General features: G+C 43.0%; 1 protein-coding gene across 4 annotated transcripts in view; it reads right to left on the reverse strand.

Moving 5' to 3' along the window:
- Positions 1–21,715, reverse strand: part of UBE2F (ubiquitin conjugating enzyme E2 F (putative)) — a 66,723-nt gene that overhangs the window by 37,284 nt on the left and 7,724 nt on the right. For 3 of the 4 annotated variants that reach the window (XM_083841431.1, XM_083841430.1, XM_083841429.1), the window contains exons 3-6: positions 21,036–21,065; positions 18,294–18,359; positions 12,162–12,229; positions 5,109–5,179 (exon numbers count right to left, since the gene is read on the reverse strand). In XM_083841431.1, the coding sequence (XP_083697557.1) occupies positions 5,109–5,179; positions 12,162–12,229; positions 18,294–18,359; positions 21,036–21,065 (235 nt within the window). Of the gene's footprint in view, positions 1–5,108; positions 5,180–11,595; positions 11,846–12,161; positions 12,230–18,293; positions 18,360–21,035; positions 21,066–21,715 lie in introns of those variants that run through there. The other variant, XM_083841432.1, reaches the window with a different exon arrangement.

Here is a 21,715-nt window from a genome sequence, read left to right on the forward strand (position 1 = left end):
TGTTAGAATTACAGACCTCTTGCATCTGGTACCAGTGTCCTAGAACTATGTTCTTCACAGAGCTCATTACAGGTTTCCTGATCTGAGCTCAGCTTTGTTAAAGAAATCAAATTATTTTGTTTAAGTGTACCAAGTGTGACAGCAGTCCTCATGACACAGTCTGACACTGAGCCTTTATGTTCCCCGAGCACAAAGACACACATCTGTGCTCCAGTCCAGAACATGTTCATCTTTGGTGACAGACCAAAGCATGCCAGTAGACCAAATCTGGTGGGAGGCACCATGTCCTGCCATATACGATCCCCCTAAGAGGATTTTTTGGAGGGATAACTAATTAGCAGCAGTGAGGATTATTATCCTCTTCTGTCAAAGGACTTCAGCTGCTCAAAATCAGGTACGGGAAAATTAAGTAGCTCTGGCCTGTCTCTTCGGGAAGGCCCTGTGACAGCCGTAACATCAACAGATGTGTGCCAAACCTCTGGGGACCCAGAGCAGGGAATTCTAAAAGCAAAATCTTAGAGGCAGCTTCTCGTCTTCCAGGAGGTGAGCTGCATGGCATGCAGGACATTTTAAGGCTTTACAGGCAAACTCAATACTGCACGTACCACCAGCTTGAAATCATGAAGCACTCTGTTAATTAGTCTGTGAAAAACAGATTGCTACAGAAGAGTTCCTTATAAACTGTAATTTACATTTACAAGACAGAAGTGTTGAGCTGCATTCAGTTGGTTAGGCATTCCTGGACCTTTTGTTGGTAAAACCATCAGTAGTTCTGAGAAGTACTGGAGACCAGCACACAATTTAGAAATTGCAGAAGTCTTGGAAAATTGACAAAAGAATTCTTGCTCACATTTGTGAGAGCAAAGGCAATAATCTGAATAAGAAAGAGGATCTGGAAAACTTTAAGCATCATCTCACAATCATGTCTTCCTCTGTTAAGAAGCAATCAAACTGAAAACATAAGTATCAAGGCACAAAAATTCATCAGCAACAGTAGCTTCTACTACTAAAATACCAGGGTTAAAGTGAAATAGTCTTAAATTACTCTTTTTTTTGTGCAACATTACTCCTTGTTCCCTGTACAGATGCTAGGAACAGGATGAATGCACTGGACAAGACTATCCCGTCTTAACTGCGCTGCTAATCTCATTTCTGTGCCTTTGAAAAGATTAAACATGCCATTAACACTAGCACAGCTCAAAACTAATTTAAATAACATTAAAAAGAGCATATTGTGGCTGTCTTTTGTTTGTATTACAAAAGTATAAGCAAAAATGACACTGAACAGGCAACAGCCAGGATTCTCAGATTTTGAGGAGATAATGGGCTTTTTGAGCTTCCTTTCTGGCTGCTGCTCTGAATTCTGCTCCAGTACTCCCCTCCTCCTGCTCATACATAGCTCCCTGCAAACTTAAGAATGAGGAGTAAGTGAACACATACAGTAAAAAAGCCTGAGAGTATCCACTGAGAGAGCTCAAGGTGCCTGAGCACATCAGCCAAGCCTCGTTAACACCCTTCAAGCTCCCCAAGCTCCTCTCTGTGCAAATCTCCAGCTGGGGATGCTCAGCAGCCAGGCCTGGAGAGGAGACACTCATACCCCTCGTAGAGCTCTGGCAGGAAAGCAGTGACGACAGATAGTTGTACCTTTGCCTCCTGTTTCTGATCTGCTGACGTAATTAATTTTTAGAGCAGCATCCTCTTTCTTCCTACAGATTGGCAGTGATCATTATGCCCCGAAGCAAATTCTTTTTCTGTGCAGGGTGCCTAGAAACTGCATCTCACGTTCTCCACGCAGTTGACCTAGATACAACTGCCAGGCAGCTTGGAGGTCTGAATGGTGATCTGCTCTCAGCACTTCACACGAACCAACAGCAGACTGAAGACCAAAGCCAGCAGAAAGGTGCCAAGTACATCCTGAATTAGGGGATGAGCAAGCCTCTGCGGGTAGTTCGTGTTCAAAGGGGATGAGTCCTGCTGCCACGGAGGAGCTGGTTAGCACCAAGTTGTCACATCACACAACCTGCAGAGCTTTCCTCCTCCACCCACTGCTTCAAGAAGCTGCCCTCAACAAGCTCCCAGCCAGGCTACAGGAGCCACCTGTTCTAGCAGGGTTTTGGGACACCCGATGGGCTGAAAAACCCACCAGGTTTTTCACTTGAAGTCACTACTGTAAAACTGCCAGGACTTGGCTGCATCATACCAGGGTGCCAGAAGGTTTATCTAGCATGATTTGCTTCTTTGTGATGCTGCAGAATGAACGTGCATCCAGAAAGGGAAGGGTAAGCAAATTCTGCAGTTTCAGCAGCACATCAGGCTCCTAGAGCTAGTTACTAAAGGCATTCACTGCTGCAGAAGAAACGGGAGGTTAAGTGCCAGGGTCCGAGCAGTTTACCAGGCAGGTAACCTATCTAGGAACTGGGGTGATCGGTGAAAGAGGACTTCCAGCTGTAGTCAGATCTGACAGAAGCCAAGCACACCCTCAGTGATGGGAGGTGGGAACTGCTCCTCAGCTCTGGCATTTCTATCTCTAAGACCTCACCAGAGCAGGATTTCAAGTCCCTGTATCTGAGTTCCCGTGGGAATACTGTGAGCTCGCTATTTCTGAATGTACGGTAACCAAAACAGCCACTGGAATGCTCAGCCCTCTGTTCAGCACTCACTCCCACAAATACCTTCTCCTGCTGTGACTTAACTTGTGCATGGAGAAAAATTGAGGAAATTTCTTCTTAAATACATAGCATCCTAAAAAGATTATGCAAAAACAACTAGTGAGTTAGGAACTACATGGCTCTAGCAAGCTTAAAACTTTCTGAAACACCAGTTGACATGATTATAGCTTAACTAAAAAGAAAAAAAACAGATACTGTAATGAGGGGGGTCAGTCCCGGAGGAAGGCTGCTTTACATGAATATCTCAGACAAATGTTTATCAACACAAAGCATCAGTTCCAACAAGAGTTTTGCCTTCCAAAAAGTTTTGCCCAGAGAAAATGAAGTTCTGGGTGCCCTGGCAGTGCCCAAGGCCAGGCTGGATGGGGCTGGGGGTGGCACTGGGTGGGCTTTGAGGTTCTTCCAGCCTTCTGTGAGCCTGTGGTTCCTTTAGCCAACAGAAAGCATCAGGCAAGGTAAGTTTGAATTAAGGTATGATAATACAATTATATGATAATACACCCGTGATAATACAACTCATCAGTTCCAAACACTTCTGCGTTCATCACCCTTTAACACTGTGCCATGAGCTCAGAGCACCAGTGGCAGAAGGGCACATCCACCAACATGGAGCAGCTCACTGCGTTTTCTTTCTGGGTATCTTGATGCTTCCTATCCACACGTGGAGTGGAAACAACATCCTTAAGTACAGCCCAGATCAAATTTGAGTAACTGCAATTCATACAGCACAGAGGAATAATGCTTTTTGTGCCTAAAACCTGATGCAAGCTTAATCATTTGCTATCTTTTAAATGGGGACCACTACCTATGAAACCAAGACAAGCCATGGTGTAAAGTATGTTTAGCAGAAAACAGATGGAAAAATACTGATACTAAATTTTTTTGCTGCTTAAAAAAAATACCTGAAGCTATTTTTATGTAAATACTCTGGTAGAAGTTGATTGCAGGTACTATATATAGACTGCATTCTCTGTTATAACAGGCATAAAGTAGTCGGAGTTATTTTAGCTTTTCCATCTAAATGGTAAGACATTTCAAAGGTTTAATATGCTTAAGTATCTGACAATCAAATAAAGCTGACATTTCAGTGCAGATGCCAAAGAAATGACTTCACTTCATTAAGCAGAATTATGATGTTCCAACACTACATTTATCTGTCATAATTAAAACCATTTTTAAGACTCGAAACACTGAAATATCCTCAAGAGTGCGTGGAGGCTTCGTTTAACCTCAGAAGATGCAGCACTGCAGGCAGAGCTTAAACTTTTAGCTCTCTTTTTGTATCTAGCATTTCCTGCTCACTAGTTTTAAACAGCTCCTCTATTCATGCCTTTACTCAGTCTTTTAGACTAACTCGTGCTCTGACACTGTCCAACACCAGGTACGTGCTGAGCTGTCCGAGGCTGGTTCCCATCACCCTTTGATGGCATTCGCTTCTCGGAAGCACGGAGCAGACCACGGAGGCTAAAAGCACTGGTATCAGTTCATTAGCTGTTATCAGCCCACGAGCTTGACCTGCCTATGAAGGGAGAGACTACCCCGGGAAAGCTTCATTTGTAGCCAGGACCTTGTACACAGCACGAGAATGATTTTTAAATCTAGAGGGGAAAAATACATATCTTTTAAGCACTGATTTGCTACACATGGTGGTAACTCTTTTGGATTTTCAGAGCAGCCTTCAAGTCTTACTTCCATTGCTTATGCTTCATTTCATTTTTCTTTTATGTCCCATTAACTTGAGAAATGACAGCCATGCTTCTCAAGTCTGTTTATGTTTAGTTTCTGGCCAATTTCACCATCCGGCACTCAAGATAAAACAGTGAATTTATAAAGTTTCAGAGAAACTGATTTTGAAGAGGAAACATTTACTATCAGGCAAAAAGGCAGAGCAACATAAGCTCATCCCTTTTGTAAAAGTGAGCTTTTGTTCTTCCTATTTTGACTTATACCCAATTCTCTTTTGCTATAGCATGCTATAACAAGTAAGTGTGTCTTTTAGCAGATATTAAATGTGAAAATAAATAGCAAATACAGAATAGTTACTGCCAAAGTTAAATTATTTGTTTTCCTTTTATGAAACCTTTTATGAGTTTCCAAACACTTAACACATTTGGAAATAAAATAACTAAAGCCTTCAGTCCTCTCAGATCCTGAGGACTATTCATCTATGAAGGGAGGAAAAGTAAAAAAGAAAAAAAAAAGTCCTCTAGATTGGATTTTATACTTTTACCCTAAATAGAACAAAATGTTAAGACTGAACCTAAAGAGCCAGATTCTACCCACTCTCTAAAGCACAGCAAGAACACTTTTAGTATATTTCTGTGGTCCTAAGGGTCACACGCTGGTCTAATTTCCAAAATCTGTTGAAGAAATAATACTGACATGAAAATTACATGCAACATTTTGTGACACAAAGGCATAAAAAAATGCTGTTGCTACCTTAAGCAGATTTCTCCCATCTCTGTAATGTTCGGATGCCAGATTCTCGTCAAGCATTTTACTTTTGGAGGCTGTCAGGATGGAAAACAAATTGCAATGTTATCCTTTAAAATAAAGCCAAATCACTGCTACAAGTCACAGAACTGAAAAGGGAAATATATTTGATATTCACAGCCTAGGTTCGCATGTTAAAGACCTCAATAATATAATCTACAGCAGCTACACCAGCTTTTTCTGCCCTTTTAGCTTCTCTCCACTCTTTACAAGTCACAGGCTGGTATCGGGCCTTTTCCTGGAAAAAATCATTCTGAAGAAAGCCAAGAAAATTTACACTCATCTACCTCCTTCAGGGAAAGGAAACCAAAAACCACTCGATGTTATTTAGTTTCTTAACACTTAACTAGTAAGACAACAATCTAAACTGCGTAACTACTAAGTGTTTTTCTAGAAGGTTTATCCAAGTTTTTTTTATTCAAGGGGGTTTGTTAAAAAAACAGCAGAGGGTGTAATGATAAGAAGTGAATGGGAGTATTAAGGGAAATGTGAAGAAGGGCAGTCATATCCAAACTCAAGATACTAAGTTAAAAGCTAAGTTATTTTCAGGCAAGACCACCAGAATTCTCAATTGCACAGTGACTTTTTGAAATATAGATCCGTAAAACACAACCTCGTTTCCTCTACTTTTGGAAGTAAACAAAGAGCAGGTCATAAAAACGCCAGTAGCTAAGCAACAGCACACGGTCCCATCCCTGTTCTCCAGATTACGATTTGCAGCTTTCAATCAAGCAGATTAGTTTTTATAGTAGGTATACTGTAACATCAGCCCAGACCAGTCCTTTCGTAGCTTCAATTAAAGCCGGTATTATAAATGGGGAGCTATTTTCCTCTCCTGCCTCCCAAGCCGCCCTCAGCCCAGAAGTGAAGCAGCTCTGATAGCTGTATCTGCATAGTGGTGTGTTTTGGCTCGCTTTGTTCTCAGTTCCCCAGCATTTCAGTAAAATATTGAGATGCACGTTAGAAACTCAGCCCAGCTCCTGGGAGAACAGAGAAGAAAGTGTGCGTGATACTGAGCTACCACGAACATACCTGAGCGGCGCTCAAAGAAGAACCCCCGAGCACCAAAACACATCCCCAATTCTTCATGCAGACATCAGCTTTCCTCCACAAATATTTAATATTTGATATATACTTAATGTTTGATATTTAATGTCGGTCCAACAACTGCTCCACATCCAGCCCTCGGGGCACTGGCTGCCCCAGTGCTGCTCACACCATTACCGGAAAGCAAGGGGAACGCTGATAACATTTTCCAACTTTTTAACCTCCAAAATCCCCAAACGCTCACCTTGGAAGCTTTCTAAGAGCCCAACCTTTTGGCAGCTACACCCTCACACTGGTTTGAAAGATGTCTAGTTCTCAAAAAAGGGGAAAGCAGCAGTATTTATTCCGTGCTGGTAGCTCAAGATAAAAGAGCAAATTTCACCATACGCGCCTTCAAACAGAGAATGTATTAATGAATAGAAAAAGTGAGTTCTATGCAAACTAAATCTTTACAAAAAAACCCTAAATCCTCACAGTTACTCAGAGCAAAGTAACTGTTGTCTCAATTTTGAGTAATACGGTTACAAAAGAATTCATTTATCCTTTCACCGAAGGGCTTTTCATCTCCACAAATTAGAAAAACCCACTCCTGACAGTAAGACAAAGGTTTTCTTTTTCTCTCCCCTTCTCCTTCTGTTAGGAAGACAGACAGGACACCTGCAGCACTGCCACAAACCGTCCTTCAGCCAGAACTTCTCCCCAAGCTTTCTCTTTGAGTAATCGCTGAGTTTTCCTTAAATCAGGGAACCCACACAAGCTTTCCTTGCCATGACGTTTCCCTTGAGCACCTCAAACTATCTCCAGGTCATACACGGGACACTCTGTGCAGCAAAGCCTACAAAATCCATGTACTTTGCTTTTTATAAGCTCACCTTCCCCTCAGGTGCTGGAAGATGCATGTGCAGATCCAAACTCAAACACACCAGCAAATTGAGTGATTTCCTTCTCCATTCCTAAGCAGCCACTGATCTTTTCTTATTTGCCAAAAGAAGGACCAAGAAGCGCAGCTCTGCTGCTAAATCCCTGGCTTTTGGCCTCTGCCTAAGGCATCCCATATCATAAAAACCGTGGAAAACTAGAGACTCCCTAAGCCTCTCTACTCCAACAACATGACAGATGAGAACCACAGGAGCTGCAAACAAGCCCTGGCTTGTGAAGTCAGCTTAGTTTTATGTCCTCGTCAAACCACATCTGTGCTATTCATCAGGTTTGATTCCTTAAAGCATCAGGTCCCCAGTCTTGTAGCACCCATTGCTTCATTAGCTGGCACCTCAAGGCAGAAAAGAAGATTTTTTTTTTGTTTGTTTTAGATCACACATCCCCTGGACAGTGGATTTTTTTTTTTAATTTGAAAAAAAAACAACAAAACACAATTGCTCCCATTTCTTAATGCCTCCTGTTTCTGGGTAGCTGGTCAATGAAGAAAGTGGTGCTTGGGAAACAGATGCTGCAGAGACAGAGGTCAGGCAGCAGCCCATGGCTCTGAAGGTATCTGCTGTGCACTCCACCATCTGGCTTGCCAGTTCCCAGCTTCCTCTGATGTCGGTGACAGCAGCATTCCCAGCGCTCTGTGTAAGCACAAACCCTGGCAAGCCTCTGCTTGCTGTTCACAAACGCTCACGAAAGTGCAGCGTAACCAGAATAATGCTTCAGTGACAGGGTTGCCAACGGATTTTAATATTTCTAACAGCATGACAGTTTGAGGAGATGCTGCAGAATTAACTAACCCTGCCTCTCGTGACCTCACTGCAACATCTGTGTCAGTACCGACTGCCTTCTGCTCTGCCACAGCATCCCACCGCCGTCAGGAGCGCAGGCTGCAGTACCTGGGACGCAGCGTTTTGCACCGAAGTCCTTCCTTCACAATATAGCTGCCAAGGGTATAAGAGAAGAACAACATATTGGGGAATTGTGCAGTGTATTAAGGGCAGCCTCCTGAGTGTTTCTGTAGGCAAGAAGCACACAGTCGATTTTTTTCCCCAAATATGTAGTGTTTAACAGCACAGTGGGTACACCCCACATTCCCTACCTGGGACAGCAGGGAGCCCTCATATAGAAGTAGACACTGAAATTTCTTCCAGTACTTCAGCAATTACCTCTACGTCACAATTGAGAAAAAAATTGGAGCTTTAAAAGCAATTCAGAAAAGGTAAAATTAAGTGTTGACCTTCTAGAGACTTTTAATGCCACAAAAAGAGCCTTGATAGCTAAACATCAATCCCCTTACTTCTATCAGCATAGCATCTTATCACAGAGTAGCTCTGACTTTAGGGGGAAAAAGGCCTCCTAGGACAATTCTTTTTTCTTTTTGTATTCAGACCATGGCCAGTACTTACGGGAAGAGCTAACAGAGTCTGGAAAACATCAGATGCTCAAGCCTACCAGTTTTCTGTGTTGTGCCCATAAAACAGTGCTATAAAAATGAAGAAAGTCTTGGCTGTGAAGAGAAATCAAGGCGACCAGAAGAGTTTGGATGCGAGCAGAGGGATCTGCAGACACCAGGGTTTCCTTAGGCTCCAAAAGCAGGCAGCCTGAATCGGATGCTTACAGAAGGAACAGATCTGAGGTGCACAGATTCCTTTTGGAATACATTTTTGGGTCACATATAGGGTAAGTTCCTCCCTTCAGGATGTTTTTTACCCCATCTGTCCCTGGAAAGCAAGCCAGCCCGTTCAGGACCACATGAATATGCTTGCATCCTTGTCACCAACCCTGCTTCCCTCATTAGGGCTGCAGGAAGCATTAAGTTTAGTTAATTATGGATACAGTGGAAGAACCCTTACAATACTTTATTTCCTTACAGCTGATGAGAATAAACATCCCCGATTCCACACACAGCAGCTCAGTGATGCTGAAGTGCCCGATTCACTAGCTGGGTGCTCTGCTTACAAAAAAGAGGCAGCTCTTCATGATAGAGCTTGCTCCAGAGCATCCCTCCCACACTTTAGGCTCTTGAATCTTTGCACTGAGGAAGCGTATAGCTCAGGTGCCAAGAGCTGGAGCATGTCCGAGTCAGGAATACACAGAGCACGGGATAAGTTACTTCCCTATATTCACTTCTTACCCAGAAATGAAGTCAGCCTCCAGCACTTTGCTCCCTGGACAGGGCAGCATGCCCCAGTTGCAGATCACAACACAAAGCCCTCCACGTCTTTCCTCTTCAGTTACGTATTCTTACACTCCTCCCCTCTGCCACCATCCTACACGGCTGCTTCTTTTTCCAAGGCAAAAGCTGAATGCTTGCTCATGAGGAATGAACGGGGAAGACAATTCCCCAGAGGAGCAATGAACATAAAGGATGTGGACAACAGCTGGCTACAGAGATTATAGGATGCTGTTACAGAAACTACACTACAAATTATGCATTTGATAGCATTAAAACCAGATTTTTTTCTTATATACAAGCTCAAGAAATTAACTAGAAAATGATGGCTATAATGACCTGCCTGGTGGTTATACTCCTACTCACACAGCCATGCTCAGCACTACTGCAGGCAGCTTGATGCAGATGTGCGATATCCCAACTTCGCCTGGAGGCTGGAAGAGCACTGGCCCCTCTAAAGAGACGTTAAAAACATCACCACCACTGATCTCAGTTTCATTGCAGAAAAACAAACTATATTATTTTCACAATATTTCTGAATTTATACATGTTCATTAATAACCTGGCCAGCCCTCAACATTCAGCCACCTGCATTTTTCTTTTTTAAATAAATTGCACAAAGGCAAACTTCACTTTTGTGTTGAATGAGAGGCAGGTGCTCAGGATTCAGAAATCTCGTTAACATTTGCTGTAAATTTTCTGTCAATGTTGAGCAGGGAGCCGTAACAAACCAGAAGATTTTTTAATTATAGCAATTAAACAGATCTAAATTAACATTTTGTTCTCCTGTTACCACATAGCAAGTACTTTCCTGCAACAGCGTTGTTCAGGTGAATACCTTAAACTCGAGAGTTTAAGAAATTAAACTGAGTGTATATGTATTTGTCTATTTCCCCGTGCCCATCATTGCCACAGTGGTTAAACTCTTACTGAGGATGACTAAAAAAAAAAATCAGGCAGGTGAGAACATCAGAGGGTTCCTCCTCCATGTTTTTCAGGTATGTGATGGCTCAGTTTATTCAAGTTCGCAGAAGGATGCAGACATTTAAGTGGCCACCTATATATCTATATAAGCGACCACCTATGTATCTATTGTATGCACATACCCACACAAGTGTGTAAAACACACACGGAATTCTCTGGCAAGGTTATAAGGGGAGCTTCAAACCAAAAAGAAAACACAACTGGAAACACCAGATGTACTAACAGAAGCCTATCGATAGACGCCCAGGATCCAGGGTTTGGTTTTGACCAGTCCCAATAAAACACTAAACTGCAATGGAGTTCCAAATCCCCAAAGAGCATTACTTTTCTCTCTTTACCCATTCCCAAAGCAAAGAATCAAGTAATCAAAATCAGAATCAAAGAATCAAGCTGCTTCAGAAATGCTAAGGTCCTCCACAAGCAGGACCTTTTTAAAAACTATAGTGCACGTCCCATGCATTTGTTGACTATAAATAAAGGAACATTAGGAAACTTGTGAAGGCATCTTCTGGAATGCCAACCCAGTTATTCTGTTATATATAAACAAACAATGCTGTAACTGCAGCCACTACATATATATGATGCTGGATTTAGGCCTGGTGCATCTGAACACAAGTCAAAGGTCTTCTCGGACGCATTTCTCCAGCATCCTCCCATACATGTTTTTCAGCCTCTGAAAGAAGAGCTCTGAACTACTACCACCAGAGGCCAGGAAACGGAAAGAAGAAATGTTAAATAAAGTTACAAAAACAAGCAAAATCATTTAGTTTGAACATTTTTAAAGAAAGTAAGGCTTCCTTCATAATTCATACCTCTAAATGCGATTACTGCAACTCAAATGCTCAAATGAATATAGTTTCCTTACATATCAAATTATCAGAACACAGAACAGCAAGAGTAATTCAGGAGAACCAGACATATGCCCCAACTGCTTTCCATTTTTGGAGTCAATCTTTTCCTTTTGACAGCTGAACTCTGAAAACAATGTCTGAAGTTATTTTTATCGTAATTGTACCTCCACCTCCCTTGCCAGGATCTGCAGTTTTAGTAGAGGATAATAATGAAATAATGTTTCTCATGCTTCAAAAGTTCTCTGGAGCTTTCTATTTATCTATAATAAGATACGGCAATCATTTGGAGGTCCTCTGGAAGGCTGTTTGCTTAATAACCACTGAAATAGGTTTGTTTGGGTTTGGTGGTGGTTTTTTTTTTGTGTGTGTGTTTGTTTTAAAGATATTTAATTAAGCAGCCTGGGAAACAAGCAGCAGAACTGGCAGAGGGCACAAAAGGAGGCCACTTGCCACCGTACCTGTGGACAAACCAGAGCAAGCCCAGCACCCAGCCACATTAATCAGAGGCTGCAGTGCACGGAGCATGAGGAGAGGCTGAGGGACCCGGGTTTGTTCAGCCTGGAGAAGGGAAGGCGAAAAGACCTTACTGCTGTCTGCACCTCCCTAAAGGTACGGTCTACAGGGCTCAGACTCTTCTTAGAGGTGCACAGGGATAAAGGAAGAGGTGACAGACAAGCTGCAACAAGGGAAATTCTGACCTAAGAAAAAAAAAATCACAAGGGTAATCAAACACAGGAAGAGAGGCGCAGAGAGGCTGTGCAATCCCCATCCTCAGATTTTCAAACCCCACCTGGCCAAGGCTTTGAGCAACCAGATCCGATTTTAATGCTACCCCAGCTCGAAGCAGGGGTTAGGTGACCTGCAAACGTTCCAGACATCCAAGATTCTTCTACATCTCTACAATATCTAGCAACAGGCACAAGACCCTTTCTTAATCTCACTGCCAACTTCCCTCTCAAATCCTATTAGGTAGAAAGGAAATTAACGACTACTGGATTAATGACAGATACTCACCACCATATTGTAGGCATCAGGAACTTCAATTTCAAATTGAAACTTTCCACCTTGGTAATAGCCCTCATCTAGAAAAAAACAAACATTAAAATGATTACCTAAGAAAATAAAGGATGCCATGTAATACACATCATGTCATAACAAAGATTCAAGAAACAGCATTAGTTTATCACCAAAAATTTTTTTAAAAATACCAAAATGCTAGCTGCCTGCTACTCCAAAGAGTGTGAACATGGTGTTTTCCACCCTCCCCAAAACCTGTACAGTAGAAATTATTAAATCAGAAGAGTCATCAGTCCCGGACCTGTGTGATCACGGTACCAGGTGACACCAAGCTAGACTAACCTTTGAACTTCTCATGTTTGTCTCTACAAAATTGTGCCATACGATGGCCACAGGGCTTGTGGCACCCCAAATCCAGCTCTCAGGAGGAGCTGCTTACACAGGATGCTTGCCAATGCATGCTAAATCCTGCTCAACCCCTTCATCCTCAGCCGTGAGCTGGCAATTACTTACCCTAATAGAAACAACGGTGTGCGAGAGCACGCTTCGCAGCGTGCTACAATGAAAAGGCAAGTCAGGTCTTCCAGCTGACAATTATCCTCTGACGATGTATCAGTTAGGGAAATCTGCCTGCCTCTGCCAACCTCAGACTCGATGCTGAGTTATTAGAACTGCTAGATTGTAAAATATGAATTCTGGAGATATCTAGTTAGGTGTAACTAGAGATAATACAGTAGGTATCAGTCAGCCTGCAGCTCCTGAGGACCTGAGCTCCTCACCCACATCCACCTGCACGGAGCTGCAAGCCTTAGCTGTTGCAAATCTCACTTTAATAGCCTGCCCAGAACATAGTTTTTTCAAATACATCCTCCATTTCCACTCCAATTCAATTGTGAAGTGTTTGATTTATTAACCAGACCTCTCAGGCACGCTGCTAACGCGTTACCAGCGAGTAACTGCACATGCGCTGATTTTTTACGGAAAAAAAGGCAAGTCAAAGCATTTATCTTTTGTTTCCACATGTACTAGAGATTAAAAAAAAGAGTAAAGCAAGCCATTTTTAAAGAACCACATATATAAACGGCGAGTTATACCAATATCCTTTCAATGAAAGTGCTCCAAAACTACCAAACACTTGAGGCAAGATGCTGTTGCAAGAAAGAATGGTTATGGAAGTGGAATAACATTCTGCTTGGAGTTCAAACAGCCCAGCCACCACCGAGTTACCCTGTAGGACGCAGCTGATGCACTTTATCCACCAGCTAGCACCGTGTACCAGCCTTTTAACCAGGATGCAGGAACCCACACGATGCCATTCCTCGTAAAACCCTAGTGGGAAGAATCAAATCGCTCTTTCGGTGAGCATAATAGCACAACCAACACCAGACGGGAATTCAGCGCTTGTTACAGCTCAAACCACGTACCTCGAAGCCTCCCACCAGCCTCCTGGCTGCCCTTTGGCCCGCAGGCATTTATCAGGCTATCACTTCCCAGCTTAAGCCGTCACACACAACACCCACGTGCGAATGCACGGGGAGAAGGCTGCTGCAAGGTAAAAGAAGCAGCAACTCTGGGAAGGCTGCTCGCAAAGCCCAGCAGTGGGAAGTTATTTCCACTGGCTTCGTTTCAATAGTTCCTGGATTTTCTGGCCTCAGAGCGTAGCGCACAGCAGCCCTTCGTGCTCCACCCCTGCTAATGTGAAATAGATGCCTGCTGATGGATGTAGCTGCATGTGCCTTATGTCAGAGCAACTCTCAGATTTAATCAATCTTCGCTGTAATCCAATTGTCCAAAAGAAACATTCAAAAACGGCTCCAGGGGAGGAGAGCTTGCCAGAAGGCTGTCAGATTGCTGCCAGCCCAACAGCAAGAGAAAAGCCATGCTCCACGTCCCCGCACACCAAAAACACCAGGCCCGCAGCCTCCCTGCGCAGCAGCATTAATTAATGTGTGTCCTCACCTAAAAGCACAGGCAGCAAGATTGCTGTTGAGATTGCTCAAAAGATGCGCAAGGAGAGGACAAAAAAAAAGCTGAAGGGTGGTTCTTCCCTTTCTCTGCTGTATCCCACGAGGCAGACACAGCCCAGGGTAGCTCTTGTCTGGGGCCCCCAGCAGAAGAAGGATGGGATCTGTTAGAGCAGGTCCAGAGGAGTGCCAAGATGATCAGAGGGCTGGAGCACCTCTCCTGTTTGAAGGGTAAAACATTCCTTCCCTACCTTCTTTTTTTTTATTGAAACGATTCTTCCTGTATGTTTGTAGATCTTTTCACTAAACACGCTGCTCATTACCAAAAGCTCAAATTCACAGCAAAATCTTGCACCTCTGCCCAGCCAGAGATCTTGCAATGCACTGAGAAGCTAACCCTTCATCATGGAGGTAGGGTACAGAGGTTCTCCCACGTGGTTGTTCCTTCCCTGCATCCCTACAGACTCATAAACCCTTGATTTTTCAGCCACGTAACTGTGCTGCGAAAAAAAATGAAGTTTTGGCAAAGTTAACAGCAAGAAAAGCCCTGTAAGTAAAATGGTCAATTAAAATAGCTTTAGCTCATAACTTGCCCACTTATGAGACTTTTCTAAAAAGGGAACAAGTCTGAGCTCCTGATTTTCTCCTGCTGCTTAAATTTCTGCCTTCAAGCTGCATTAACATTCCTCCCACTTCAGTCTTGAGTTTCATTACTAACAGCCTGACTCCGATCTTAGTTTGTGTTTGCGAGGTGGTTTGATGCTTAAAAGTGCTGTGAAGATACTAAGTTATTTTGCTGCTTTAAAAGAAAACGCAAGATAATTAGGGCAGGCCACAAAGGATGTGCTTTTGACAGTAGCTCCTTGAATGAGCACTGCTGATTGCTCAGCCATGCTCACTGACGTTTGTCATTTTGCGGCATGCAAAACAGAAAACAGACTGTAGTAATTACCTGAAGAATGCGACTCAAATAAGCACGCTAACCCTAACCTACCCAACCGTCTGGGAGATCCCGTTAACTCTATACCTTCCTCCGGTTTTCTTCATGTACAAGCTACCCAAACTCACCTTCCCCTGCCAGGTCATTACCACATCTCAGCTGCCAATTTGGGGCTCCAAGCGGAGCAGGACCGCCTGGGTTGTAGGCAGCCATCTCCTTATTTCATCTGGCTTTTGATCCAATAAGGTACCGGTGCAGAAATAAGAGCGGAGGCAAATGGTGCCATAAGGGCATTTTTTCCAATGGCGGAACAATTGCTTCGATGACACAAGGGAGAGAACAAGTGCTTCAGACAGCAGCAAAAGGCAGCAGAACCTGCCTCAGGAACACGCAGTTTGCACACGCTATGGCAATAAAATCTATTTTTTAGCCATTTTCTCTGCTATACCTCCCCTCATCGTGCACTGCACAGAGCCGTACCACAAAGGAAACAAAATTTCTTGAGTACAAGTTAAAGTAACACTTTTTACGTGAAATTAACAGTCATCCTTGTCAAAATTTTCTGAAAGCCAATTTTCATTTGAAACTCAGCCACCAGAATGATTTTGTGACACTAAATACTAAGAAAGGTTATTGTGGGACGTGGAGAACAAAGGAGCTGAAGTATTTCTGCTTGATGTTATTTGCTTATTCAAACCCAAAGAAGCTTCTTTTATTGTCCGTTCACGACCAGCCACATTCCAAATGACTGCATAAAACAAAGCGCCCAGCAACACTGTCAGTAAAATAAGGCCAGACTGCAGAAGGCACTTCCAAGGTTAAACACGTTCAACTGGTATCTGCATGGTAACTTTGGGAAACTGTCTTGGGGTAGGATTCCCTATGAAGTGCAGTTACAGAATTCAGGCTTTAACATTGATCAGAACAAGAAATGTAAACGTAAAACATGAATTTAAAACAATCAGCACACCTTCACCAGATTTTTCGTGGAAGGATGCAGCTTCTAACTGCAGATAAGCAAACTCAGAACCCAAAGGTGTGAGCCAGCAAGCACCAGTTCACTGTGCAGACTACCAAACCTGGCTGCCACATGCTTCCTACGCAGCCCTGAGCAGCGAAAACTGCGAGAAAGCATCAGATACTCCCTGGCACCAGCAGCTGCGCTGAGCCCAGCTCTCGTTCTGCAACTGGAAAGCCACAGAGATATTTGTGAAGCGCTCCCTTCAGAACCACGTGTGTGAGCAGGATTCCTGTAAGTAATTCGGCAGTGCAACGCCAGAGACACTTGCAGGTGGGAGGAGGAGAACTGGCTCTGCCTTCTAACTGTCAAGATTCATGCAACACTGTTTAGACACTACAAAAATAATTGCCTCCAGACAAGGGTTTTTTTTCCCTCTTGAGCCAGAAAAATTCCAGGAAAACCACTTAGCAGCCCCTCTGCTAACCCAGAGAAAACAGAGTTAGCATTCTCTAAAGAAAAAAAAAAACAAAAACAAAAAAACCTTCTCTATAATAAAGGTAATTAGAAAGCTACAAAGATTTTCTTGTACGTGTCGTGCTCTGCATTGACAGGGCTGTGCTAAGTTGCAGCCGATCACAAGATTCTGTACCTGAAAATAGATGTTTACTTCGCTCAGGCTACAACTGCAGAGACTTCAGCTGTGCAGCTATATTTAGAGCAACAAAATGTTAATTAAGATCATCTCATTCCTGGGATCATTTCAGCAATGAAGCTAGCACAGAACCCATGCATTGCACTCCAGGGCTGCCTCCCGACTGCAACATCTTGCTGCACAGCAGTTAACAAACAAATAAAATGATTATGTATTTAGACACCTTAACATTGGTACGAAGAAGCCATCATTGCTTCATATTCAAGACATCCCTGACTTGTGCTCTGATGAATTCATGAATTCAGCTCATTTCCAAAACATAGCAAGGAAGTATTCACAAACGGAAGGACAATGACTTGGTGCAAACAGACTAACACTCACCGACTAAGCGTGAATACACCTCCTACATACAGCGAGGGGTTACAAGTTTGACAATAGCACCTGCATTTATTTTTCATTATACAGACTAGGGCAGTCTTACTCATTTTTCCATCCCCAAAAGGGGTCACATGAATTAATATGTTAAAAGATAACCCAGGATTCCTACTGCCAAGGAAGTGCTCGTTGATTTGGGGTAATAAGAAGCAACAGTGACATCTAGTGTTTATTCAATACCAAGATACTGATTACCAAAACTATTCCTATAACTCTACTAAACGTAAACCATTAATTGCAGAAGGTAGGACATCACAACGACCACCATACTGCACACAAGTTCTGTTGTCAATAAACATCTACAGAAAAATCTACCAGAATTAGCTGGCAAGGAGACACTGATCCCCGCACACCCAACTCACGTGTGCCATGTACAGCACGTATCAGCGTTCTCATTTGAATTGTTGTGGAGTCTCAAAGGTAACAGACAAAAAGTGTTCCTGAAGTTTAGAGAGATGCAAATCCCATGCAAATTCACCCACAGAACACAAGCACAGCTTTCTACTCTCAAACAGCCATGAGCTAACTCCATAAATTCTGATTGCTATTAAGAAACTCACCTGGAAGTGATGAATTCTGAAAAGGTAGTTCTGAGGCTTTGTTTTATTGAACAACCTGCCTGCAGAAGCTCTGCAGCATACTTAAGTCATATTAAAAGACCTAATTTCCACATACTCGGACATTCAAACACGAAGAGACTCCTAATTGTTAAGCATCTTCAAACACGCATTGATTTGAAGTTTTCCTGAAGTGCCACACCTGTGATCTACCTTTTCAGCTCTACAGAACTAAGTAATCCGTAGAAAATAATAAATCTGCAACGTAACAGGGCTGTAAAACATTCATTTCTCTAGAAATAGCCCACATTTTTTCCTCAGCTAATAAAATGACTTGAAATTGGCTCAGAAAAAAAAAAGGTTTCGATCAAAATTAGCAACTAAGGCCTGAATACTTACTGAACCTGCCTGATTTTAATGGCATTTTTATTACCAACTAGTACTCAAAATCCAGCCCAATTTTTCCATTGCCCCTATAAAATAATCACTGCATTACAGCCAGTCTTTCCTTAATTAGAAAGTTTATTGTATTTTTTAAGCAATCTTTGCGTTATGTTCCCTAACCACCAACACACACAGAAACAAAAGCAACTTTTTTTTTTTTTTTTTAAGAAAATTACCTGGGATTACAGTTAGCTGAAAGTAATGAAGCTTGTTTGGGTCAGGAAAATTCACTTTACATGTACCTGTGAAGCAAAAGAGCAATTTGCATCAGACAAGCGTATCTCCATTGGTGGGAAAACAAATATATCATCTTTCATATCCTCCAAATTCACACCCTGATTAATCCCTGCATTCCAGTCACCTGATTTCCTCCACTTTTTCTTCAAGTGCCTCTCCTCCGTACAGTTGGAGCTCACCTGCAGTACTTGAACCTCACTTCTCTGAGCTGTTAGGGAGTTTATTTCCTTTCAGTAAACCACGTTGTCTCATGGACTTGAAAACACCAAAAGAATTATCTTCTGCCCAGATGCTAGAAGTCAGCATACAGAAGCAGCATTTCTTCCTTACAATTCTTTAGCAGTAACCTGTACGTCTTAACATTTGATAGATAATACACTGCAGTTCCCAAGAGGTCTTGCAACCACAGCCCCATGCTAGCAAAGTATTTATATTTATTTTTATTTATGCTGCTCCTACTAGTTTTTATTTATACTACGAGGTGTGCTGAGATACAAGCTTTCCTGACAGCTCCATCCCAAGTCAGACGACATATAGAACAAAGCTGTTCCTCACCCCAGCTGGGGGCCACTATCAGCCTACTTTACTACACCCAAGGCAAGGTTCAGATTCCTAACAGGCAGTCAGATCCTTGCCCTATCCCTTCAAAAATTAGCTCTTCGAAAGTAGATTAGTTTTTCAGGGTTTTGCACCAAAATAAAAAAAAGGGGGGGGGAAGAGTCTACATTTCATTAGTGCTTTTTATAATGAATTTCATTAATGAAATGTTCTGTTAAAAAGGACTTAATTAGCAAACTAACACTGCATTGGCAATGTGCACATTTTAATTCATGAGACAACATTTCTTCCTACCAAGGCTTCGCAATCAGCCAGGAACTGTTTGAATTTGATGACCTGACCGCTCCAGACAGCATGATTCCAGAGCGACTGCAGCTACTGCACTGTTCAAAAGTTAGCAGGTGACTGGAAATCAAACAGATACTGCAGGCATATGCAGCATCCAAGACTGCCTCAAAATGTGTGTGTACAACTACTGCATATTTGTGCTTTTTTATGTTATCAGCAAGAACACGCATTGAGAGCAAAAGTTCCGAAGGTTCAGAACAAACCCTGTGTTCTTACTCTCAGACTAAAGGAATTTAAGGACAATAATGAGAATGAAGAACAAGTGAAAAAAGAAGCGAAAACATCCATCTGCGAGGTTGTGTGGGGGCTGTTAGGAAACTAGTCAGTAGTTTCAGTTCAACAGATGCAAATTCGGAGCATAACAGCCCTTTGTTTGCTTTTGATGGCACAAAGTAGTTGCCTCTCATGCACAGAGCTGGCCTTTTGGGATTATGGCACAGACAAGATGTCAAGCTGGCAGAAGACACGTATATCCATGGATACATTATTACCCATATTATGCAGCCGTTAGCTTCTGAATCTATCAAGCTGGCTGTCTTATTTTCCTTAGTCAAGAAGATAAATAGCAGCAAAGCTACAGATCCTATTTGCCTGCAGAAATAAGTAGAAGCTTACGCAAACCCTAGTAATGCATTCAGTGTAATAGCTACAAACCCCAATACACATTTTTCAACAGTTTATTATCACATAGAGGAGTCTAAGCAATAAGTTAAAAGCTAAAACTACTGTGTAAGATGTCTGTAATTGCCTCAAAGAAAGAAGAGCAGACAAAAAGGAAGAGATAAATAATGCTCCTTCACGCCATCCCTTTTTGCTGCTCCTCGTCTGTGTTTTTCCCCCCTCAATTCCTCCCATCAGGCAGTCTGCACACTGAGAAGTCTGATTTTTGAGACCTGACAGCTGATTTAGAGGCATGCAAATAGAAGAGGCTCAGCAGAAGCAGCACTCAGAGGTCTAACCTGGAGGGGAAAAAAAACAGCCAAAGCTTTTCTCCGATGGAGAAGACTGGAAACATCACGGGTTACCTGCCAGTGTAATCAGAGGGCACATTCACTGCTTTTCTTTGGAAGATAAGCATATGGGCAGGACAGCGTGACTGCACGGCACGGCAGCACCCTGCACGTGAGCTCACAGGCTGCAGCGAGCAGCTCACACCTCGCTCTCTGCAGGGGAAGCATCCTGGACTCCTCTGAAATAAGAGCACGCGCCAGGGGAAGTTGCATAGAGCCAGTGATGTGCCCTCAAAGTGCCCCCAAGCCTGCTACGTGGTAGCTCCCAAGCTCCTTTTTTAGGAATCTTGTTAATTTTGGTCATTATTTTTCATTATTATGTCCACTTAAATAGCACACCAGGTTAGAGCGTGCATAATAAATACTATAATAAACAAAAAAGCAGCAGGCTGACAGCACATTTCCTGAGAAGTTACCTATTTGCTCGGCCTCTAAATCAGCATTTAGAGTTTTTTAAATGAAGAGAGGAGAAACAGCAGCGAGTGTACTCTTCAGCTCCAGGTAACTTTGTGGGTTTCGTGACAAGGAAGCTCCCACTCCCCCAGCAGTCAGGTTCTGTAACATAACCAGACGATCAATAGGATCCCCTTCCAAAGGACACCAGCAAGGGTCCACGACTCCAATAAAGATAACCTGGACTGCAGAGTTTTGCACAGCTTGCCCTCCAGTTAACGAATACATCATTAGCGCTCAGACTTCAGTCAAAACAATCAGATCAACGGTCCTTTTGCCCTTAAAACACGTGCCATTAAATGCTGTACTTACAAGGTAAATTAGCTTCAAGTTCTGCAACCTCTGTTGAAAGAAAAAAAAACATACTGTTATTTATGCAAGCATAAAACCATACTCGAAGCCCAAATTGGCAGATCTAATTTAAACCACGCCGTAAATCAAATTTCACTTAAAATATAATTAAGCCTCGCTGGAGAATTACCTTGAAATTTCTCTTTAAGCCACGCAATTTATTACTAAAACTGCTCCTCTGCCCCACAGAGGAAGCAAGCGCACCCTGGTGCGATGAGAGGGTCCAGCTGCGCCAAGAGCAGAGCGCCAGGCTTCTGCTGCACAGAGCACTGGCATTTCAAAAGCTGGCATCGTCCAAGCCTCCCAGCTTGTCTACGTAAGGCACGGAAATACCAAAAGCCCAAACCCTGCAGGCTGCAAGCCACAGGGGCAGACACACCTCGAGAAGCAGGGTGCCAGCCCGATGATGGAAACGAGCACAGGAGGGGCACAGCCTGCTGGAGCAGCATCTCCCTGGAAAAAACCTGCTCACGTCCTGCACCACCGGCAGCTACAGACTGCCTCGGGCGACACACCACCTTTTGGGGGACACCTCCAAGCACGGTGCCACAGCCTTTATTCCTAAACCCCTCTCTCTCCATGCTGCCCTCTTTGGAAGACCTGCTGCTTCTTCCCTCTTCTTTACTTTACACCGAAGTCTA

Source organism: Anser anser (assembly GCF_964211835.1).
Source record: "Anser anser genome assembly, chromosome: 6".
Classification (NCBI taxonomy): Eukaryota; Metazoa; Chordata; class Aves; order Anseriformes; family Anatidae; genus Anser; species Anser anser.